The sequence below is a fragment of the Patella vulgata genome, chromosome 6 (assembly GCF_932274485.2).
Source record: "Patella vulgata chromosome 6, xgPatVulg1.2, whole genome shotgun sequence".
NCBI lineage: Eukaryota > Metazoa > Mollusca > Gastropoda > Patellidae > Patella > Patella vulgata.
This window is the reverse complement of record NC_065884.2, coordinates 234348-243608: the sequence shown is the minus strand read 5'-3', so window position 1 is coordinate 243608 and position 9261 is coordinate 234348. Positions and strand designations below refer to the sequence as shown.

The 9261-nt window shown below is 35.4% G+C and overlaps 1 protein-coding gene across 1 annotated transcript; it reads left to right on the top strand.

The window, feature by feature from the left end:
• Nucleotides 1-8229: 8229 nt before the first annotated feature.
• LOC126824164 (diaminopimelate epimerase) lies at nucleotides 8230-9054 on the top strand. Its single transcript, XM_050553346.2, has one exon. It carries the CDS (start codon nucleotides 8230-8232, stop codon nucleotides 9052-9054), a length of 825 nt encoding a protein of 274 aa, XP_050409303.1.
• The last annotated feature ends 207 nt before the right edge of the window (nucleotides 9055-9261 follow it).

The window sequence follows — 9261 nt, the reverse complement described above, 5'->3', positions numbered from 1 at the left end:
TATACATGTCTAGCGAAAAGATTAAACTGTCGGAAATTACTTCAGTAGGACCTGACATTATTATACAAACACAATTGAGTGTGAAGCATTGGGATCATGAGAGGAAGAACCCTATATAATTTGAGCCTTATGAAACCTGTTGGGGAAGCATTGGGATCAGAGAGGATGATTTTCAGCAATTTAGCAATTTCTTTTCCGGAGATATATTACACTTCTGGAAAAGCTTGTGAACATGATAGAGACCAGATTTTTTAAAGATGATCTTAATCAAATTTGGTCAACATCCAAGTTATCCTTTTGGACAATGGGGGAGTGATTGGCCGAATGGCTGGCGTGTGCGCGTTGTATCATAAGGTATGTCATTGAGTCAACTGGCGTGCTTTCGATTCCTCGTTTGTACGTGACAAGGAGTAGGGTGGCTTGTCCAACCTCGTGGGTTTTCTCCGAGTCCTCTGAAAATTCTGTTGAGACTTAATGCCCCCGTACGGCGACCAGAAAATGCACAAGGTCGCCGGCAAACGTGAACACAACACAAGAAAATGTCCCAAAAAATTGAAAAAAAGTCGCATTCTCATAGCTTTCTAGTTCAGATCGCAGAAACTTGGCGTTTGTTTTGAACATGCTCAAAACAAACGTCGTGACTCGGCGATCATTGGCGACCATGGAGACCACAGCAGGATATCTGGCGTTTCCACTACGCTTTCACAACGCGTATAACGATCTTGATGCGTTCTGCGCATATTTTCCGTCGCCTTAGCAGCGCAGTAAGGACGCCGCCCCTGTCTGATGGGGGTATAACAGATCTATGGCCGATTTTCAAATTTCGGGCATATTAAAGATTTAGCGCATTTCGATTCTGCGAACAAATCGCAAAATAGTTTTAAGCACTAACTACATTAAACTTCAGATCTCTACCTCTTATATTGCAGGAAAAAATATAAATAAATAATAATAGTACAGAAAATAAATTTCAGGGCAATCTAACCAACTTTTTTGAAAACTTTAATCCTTAATTTATCCAAGGAGAGATAAGTTAGAAAACTTCTAATGACATGATTGAAGTTGGATCAGCCAATGATGTAATTTTCGAAATTCGAAAATCGGAAATAGCAGAGTGAAACGAAAATATTTCAAGGTACTTAAAGAAAAAAATTAAAAACTTTTTTGAAAACTTTAATCCTTAATTTATCCAAGGAGAGATAAGTTAGAAAACTTCTAATGACATGATTGAAGTTGTATCCCCCAATGATGTAATTTTCGAAATTCGAAAATCGGAAATAGCAGAGTGAAAAGAAAATATTTCAAGGTACTTAAAGAAAAAAATTAAAAAATTAGTAAAATAGGCCAGTTAGTCACAAAGCAACAACTATGTAGGTCAACCGTTTTCGTTCGCACAAAAATACAAAAATAATAATACTAATCTTAACAAAAACAATAAGCTTTCATATGAAAAATGAAACCTTAATGAAGAATAATAATCTTAGTGATAACAATAGTTTTTCATCATGTCAAGGTGAAAGTCTAATTACGGAGATTTATATTATTTAAATTAAATTACTGATCTTTTTTTAGCTGAAGATTAACCGGAAATTAGCCTAATTTAAACGGCGAGGTATGATGTAGGTATGATGTGAAATATAACATTCTGTACTTACAGCCATAGATTGTCCTCATTTTAATCTCAATGTAATGTCCAATCCATGTCAACTTGATGCTATACACAATTTATCATCAACACCATTGTTTGTTTGTCACCAAGACAAGAAAATACAAATTATGTCATCAAGACTATCATTTACTATAAAGACAAGATACACCCACCAAAACAGTATAATTGCCACAAAGACCATATTCGAACAGTGGGGTTGGATGTATCATACGGTCTGTCATTGAGTCAACTGGCGGGGTTTCGATTCCGCGGTTGTACGTGACAAGGAGTTGGGTCGCCTGTCCAACCTCGTGGGTTTTCTCCCGGTCTTCCGGTTTCCTCCTACTGCTAAAGACCCCTACGCGCAAGCGAATGATTGAAATAAAATTGAACCATGTGTTAGTCCCGAAATGACCTAGTTTGTGTCGATGTTGAATTCAGATATTTTGACTATTAAACACAAACTAGTTTAATTTGGCCTGCGCCTCTAGACGCACCTAGACCATTCCTTCGCGGGTGTCATTAAATTACCCAAATCGCTCTCCTAAATATTGAGATTATATATTTTTAAACTACATACGTTCGAGCTATCAGTTTCCATGATGATAATTCTGACGCTACCATATTCACCAAACATATACACCAAAAGTCTAAAGCATAAATACAATTTGGCTCACCTTACTTTTACGGGAGCTTTTTTCTCATTTTTGAAATTTGCAGGATCTTTTTATGCCTTCATCACAATTTTATAAATGTGAGGGACTGAGGGAGTAAATTTGCATCAAATTCGGTACCAAGTTCAATACCAGTTATAGTGTTTGGGGTCATGAACTTTATAGCAGCATTTCTCATCTTTCTCCTCCCAGAGACACATAACCAGAAATTGGCGGATACTATTGAAGATGTAGAAAACAAGTTAGATAACTCCATAGAGAAAGATTACAGGGTAGATAACTCTAAACAAAAAGATATACCCAGTGAATCAGTAGATACTAGGCTTTAATAAGAAACTTCTTTGGGGGTTATACTGGTGAAATTCCTATGTTTATGGTTAGTCTTTATTTTACATGTTCATGTAAATTCCTGAACAATTACATTTTGAGCTATAAATACTTCGTGCATCTGGTACCAGGTAGTCTACCGTTGAACTAATAACAGTCACTTTGTAATTCCTATATTTATCACAGAATTGAATCTTTTATTTTACATCATTCATGCAAATTCCGGAAGAATTAAATTCTTCACTATAAATACTTTATGCAGTATAAACTTTCTGTGAATGAATCTTGTTTGTTTTAATAATAATTCATCATGTATTTGAATGGACACCTATCCTTTAGCAAATAGCTATTATTATTACAAGGGAGCTTTTTTTTCTTGTAAATCCCTAACAGCTTATATTCCCAAAATTAAACTGACAGCTTATAACCTAAGAATTTATTGTAAGGTTAAATAAGACGAAACTTGCCAAACATGATGGTATGGTTCTTTAACATTATTTAGCGGGCTACATTGGTTTTATTGTAATGTCCATGGGGCTGTACTATCAGCAGGCTATATTGGTTTTATTGTAATGTCCATGGGGCTGTACAATCAGCAGGCTATATTGGTTTTAATGTAATGTCCATGGGGCTGTACTATCAGCTGGCTATATTGATTTTATTGTAATGTCCATGGGGCTGTACAATCAGCAGGCTATATTGGTTTTATTGTAATGTCCATGGGGCTGTACAATCAGCAGGCTTTTTTGGTTTTATTGTAATGTCCATGGGGCTGTACAATCAGCAGGCTATATTGGTTTTATTGTAATGTCCATGGGGCTGTACAATCAGCAGGCTTTTTTGGTTTTATTGTAATGTCCATGGGGCTGTACAATCAGCAGGCTTTATTGGTTTTATTATAATTGTGATTTTTCTTTAGAAACTTTGTATTCTCATTCTTTTCTTATATTGCCTATGTTTTGTTGAGCAGTTGTCCATTAGATTAAGTAGAATACACAAAATTAATCGGGGGTCACGGTGCCCCCCCCCCCCCCCACACCCAAAATCGTTATGAAATGAAATGAAATGAAATAGGGTTTAACGTCTTACTCTTCTGCTCCGAACCGGAATAATGAAGACGGGCATACGCCATACAGTGTGCTATGATGGAAATGTTGCCCAGACAGCGGCACTACGACCTACTCTTATATCGAATTCCAACTGTCAAGGGATCTTTTACGTGCACGCCAATGTGTACACAGGACCTTGGTTTTTTGTCCATCCCAACGACTAGACAACTGTCCTTGTCAGGCCCTCCGTCCTGCATCGCTGACAAGTGAGAAACACGCCGGAAAATCTGGATGAACTTGCTCGTTCAATACAGGGATCGAACACCCGATCTCCATGAAAATCGTTATGTACGCCATTGGTGTTAGGTGCACACTGGGTTTATACATATGTTAGAACATTAAGACTTTAAACCTCATTTCAGTTTTTTTTCTATTCTTAAATAGGTCGTCTGCCCAACCTCGTGGGTTTTCTCCGGGTCCTTCCCCTGATATATGTATTCAGAATATATATAAATAGTTTTTCTCCCCCTCCCCACACACACACCTATTGGGACGTTTTCTTTATAATCTACTTCATGGTTGGGTTGAACTGAATAGAGGATATTTGCATGATAACGATATAAATGATAAAGATACTGGTCTAACTATGTTACTATGTTGAGAGTCGAAACAGATTTCAATACAATAAAAACGGTCACCTGCTTTATTCATCAAAATTTAAGCTATTTAAAAATATTGTTAATAGATTAAAAACCGTTATTATGGTAAATAATAACCGTTATTATGGTAAATAATAACCGTTATTATGGTAAATAATTATCATTATGGTAAATAATTATCATTATGGTAAATAATTATCATTATGGTAAATAATTATCATTGTGGTAAATAATTATCATTATGGTAAATAATTATCATTATGGTAAATAATTATCATTATGGTAAATAATGATCATTATGGTAAATAATAACCGCTATTATGGTAAATAACCTATATTGTGGTAAATAATAGCCGCTATTATTGTAAATAATAGCCGCTATTATTGTAAATAATAGCCGCTATTATTGTAAATAATAACCGCTATTATGGTAAATAATAACCGCTATTATGGTAAATAACCTATATTGTGGTAAATAATAACCGCTATTATGGTAAATAACCTATATTGTGGTAAATAATAACCGCTATTATTGTAAATAATAACCGCTATTATTGTACATAATAACCGCTATTATTGTAAATAATAACCGCTATTATGGTAACTTATTATTATTATGGTAAATAACCTATATTGTGGTAAATAATTTTTATTATGGTTATTCTGGTAAATATGGATTACTATGGTAACCACCTTTCATTGTGGTAAATATCAATTACTATGGTTAAAATATAAGTCGCTAACAATTTGATTAAAAATATATATTACTGTTATATTATGTCTTTAATGAATGGATCATGTAATAATGTTCTTATTCTATCTGTAACCTTGTCTTTATTGGTGATCAGCGGGACGTTAAACCCCATTTCATGTCGAATCTATACCAATGGGTATATTCCTCGAAATACTTCAACAGCTGGTCCGATTAGTTTAATATTTGTCAATACGTCACAGTGTGATATAAACGGAACAGTCAGGGTTCCTCCTGTCATTTCTATATTATAAGATATCAATTTATTCATTTCCTGGCTTACTCTGGATCGAAAGAACGAAATAAATGCAACAGCCGTGGCACCAGTACCACATGCATACGTTTCGGCATCCAACCCTCTTTCAAATGTCCTTGCTTTAATGTGGTTGCTACTGGATACCGTACAAAAATTAATATTTGATCCATTTGGTGAATAATGACCATAACATAGCTCAGTACCGGTATCATGAACTTTAACAGTCTAGATGTCATCGACTATCCTCACATGATGCGGTGATCCCGTGTCAATAAAGTAGTTATTGTCATCCAGAACTTCCACATCTCGCAAGTTGAAATCCTTCAAACACAGATAGTAGTTTTTATCATCGGCCATTTGACCACCTTTGTATATAACATCGTTTGTTTCTAGGGTCAGATATGGATTCAAATTATACGTTGACTTTAGAGCTTGAGCTATAGCACATCGACAACCATTTCCACGTAGAGAACCGATACCGCCATTAGAGTTGTAATAAACAAGCTTAAAGGTAGCCTTAGAACTTGGAAGTAGTTCCATTAATCCATCCGCTCCAATTCCAAATCTTCGATGACATACGGTCTTGCCCTCATCATCAGGGATGTTATTGATATTGGACGAATCTCTGTTATCAATAATAATGAAATCATTACCAGCGCCGTGATATTTTATAAATGAAAAGCTACTCATCGTTGTATGTTCGCCAGACAATAAAAACAAACTGTTTTCTGGACACTGTAAATATTTTATTCGTCGTTACGGTTGATAGGAAAGACGATTAAGATGTCCAGTATTAATAACCGCCACACATCACTAACAATATATAATTTACATTCTAGGTTAAGTCCACCCTTTTCATTGATACGAAAATGAAATGAAATGAAATGGGGTTAACGACTTACTGTTCTGCCTCACGAACTTAAAGGCAATTTTCCAGTGAGCAAGTGTCGGCAAAAAGGAGGCATATAAAATAGGATCGTCGTCGTGTCATAATACAAGCTTCCTGAAAGTTTCAGAAAAATCAGATAAAAACTATATCCTCTATTGCGCTGACTAGAAGTGTTTTCGTTTCGGCAAAAAAGGGACAAAACTCTAAAAGATAGGTAGCCAACCATAAATAAATATTTCCAAATATCTTGACAATTACACGACAATATTTTTATATATAGCAAGCCTTAAATCAGTTTCGCACATTTATAGTCATGTTGTACTTAATAAGCTATGACCATTTAACCATCAATAAATAATAGATTGAAAAATGGTTACGAGTGTTGGCCATAACATCTGGGCACTTTTGAGTAAAAAATAGGTAGCGTGCCCTTGTTTTGAAATTAATCCCGCTTAACCAGTCTATCGATCATTCTCCGTCTGATTGACAGGCCGGGATAATCAAAACTACCTTTTTACGAAACATAACAGAAAGCTGGAATAAGAAATTGAATTTAGAAACACGCACGTTATACAATTCAACAGTTGTTTTAAGAACATTGTAAAAGTAAAATGAAACTACTGCTAATATTTTTTTCTTGCCTAACCCTAAAGCTGCTGTAATAACCAAAACGTTGAATATTACTGCTATTCAGAATCTTCAATAATAGATTTTCTACGGCTGATAGATGTGTAGAGAATTTCGATCATGTGCGTTGGCTATTTATAGACTCATACGAGTGTTATCGTATTGTGTGACTAGCTGGCAATCACTTCGAGACAAGCCACTGAAGTGTGCACATTCGCCGTGGCGAGTTCAACTTTCAGTAGGTAAAATTTCGCTGTATCCTATATAAGAGAATTTTTATCCGTTGTTGCCGATATCAGTCCTAACATTGGTACGATGTACGAGCGGTTCGAATTGGGTACGAAACTGGTGCATGTTAAACAAATAAAATCTGAATACAAAAGAACGCAATTTTATTTGAAGATTGGTTACAGGTATTTAGCTAATAAGTCGGTTGTCATGTGATCGAAACTATATAAAGCAAAGCAATAAATCGACGAAAATGACATAAACTCGGCAAAAACAAGGAGACGAAATGGCCGAAAATATGCATTTCGTTGCTATATCTTCCCAATGGGCAAATTAAAAAGAAAAAAATGTTTGGCTGAGAAGTAACCTCGAGTTGGTGATCAGATCCAATGAATACGAACTCGAAGTGTCGACCAGTTATCCCCCTTTAATAATTATTGAGATATTATTCTATCACCCAATAATACATTCTACAGTAGATATCGCTCGTGTGATATTATTTTATCACCCAATAGCACGTTCTACACATTCTACAGTAGATATCGCTTGTGTGATATATTTCACAATATACTGCGATATCACTTTACATGAATTTGATGGGTCAATTAAAAAGGAACTACTTTTTTTCTTTTTTTTCAGTTTATATTAAAGGTAACTTATTTCTTATTAAAAGGGTACTATTTTTATTTAATTGACTCTGATGAAAACACTGGGTCAGTGTAAAGGACTTTGCAATGGTTAAATTGCTGTCAATAAATGATGTCGCCGTAATGTAGTCAGGTTCAGTAAAAGTACAATCTATAGCAATCAGGAACCTCGACCACTGTCGCTGTTTGTCTTACAATTGCGGAGACGAGGTGACTCAGTGAGTAAGTCGCTGCCTTTATTAGCCCAGTAGGACCAGAACAGTCGGACGTTAAACCCCATTTCATTTCATTTCATTTCAATACAAAAAGGCAGGTTATATTACAATATTATTTTGATATAGGATATGTTTACATAGATAAATACGGTAACATTGCATGACTCCTCATATTTTTATCTATTCTGTTTGACCTGAATTTCTCCTATCAAACCAAATAAATATAATATTTTATAGTTTATTTGTGTATGAGTTCAAAATGAATGTCGTTTCATTTAGAAAATATCATGGTGCTGGTAATGATTTTGTTGTAATAGACAACAGACATGATGGTGATACTGCTTCTATCTCCAGTGATCAAAGAAATTCTATGTGTCATAGGAATTTTGGTATAGGAGCTGACGGGGTGCTGGAGATCTTGTCTAGTTCTATAGCTAACTTTAAACTTATATATTACAATGCTGATGGATATGTGGGAAGTCTGTGTGGAAATGGATCGAGATGTGCCGTATCTTATGTTTTAAAGTCACTAGATGGCCACCAGTCTCAAGAATTGACCTTTGAGTGTAATGGTGTTATATATCACGGTGGATACATTTCTCAGGATGATAAATATTATCTATATATGAACGATGTTAAAGTGAGAGATATCTACAGACTGGATGATAGTAACTACTTCCTTGACAATGGGTCGCCTCATCATGTGCAGTTTGTCACAAATATCCAGACTGTAAAAGTCGGGGAAGTCGGACCGGAGTTATGTTACGGGCGTTACTCACCACATGGTTCAAATATAAACTTTTGTACTCGAACAACTGATAAATTAATCAAAGCGCGAACTTTTGAAAGAGGTGTGGACAAGGAAACATTAGCCTGTGGTACTGGTGCTACAGCAGTCGCCATTATTGCCCATTTCCACGATAGAAGTACTGTAGTAGACGAGATTGTTCCTGTCTCTTATGATGTAGAAATGCCTGGTGGAACTCTAACAGTGGAATTTAAAGAAAGTAAAGAAATAATATCTGACATTAAACTCATTGGACCGGCAGTTGAAGTCTTCCAAGGAAATTATACATTGATATAGATTTGAGTTGAAGAACGTTATACATAGATATAACATTTAGTTGAAGAACGTTATTTATTGATTTAGACTTAGCCTGAGGCTTGGGTGTGATTATACTACAAACAATATCAAAGTTGTTGTTAGTGAAAACCCTGGATTGTAATAAGTCGTGATACGTGATATACTATTATGTTTTGGTCTAGGGCAGGAGGTGGGGGGGGGGTGGTA

Excerpts from the sequence above, each read along its gene's own strand:
- LOC126824164 (XM_050553346.2), top strand. The coding sequence starts at position 8,230 with ATGAATGTCGTTTCATTTAGAAAATATCATGGTGCTGGTAATGATTTT.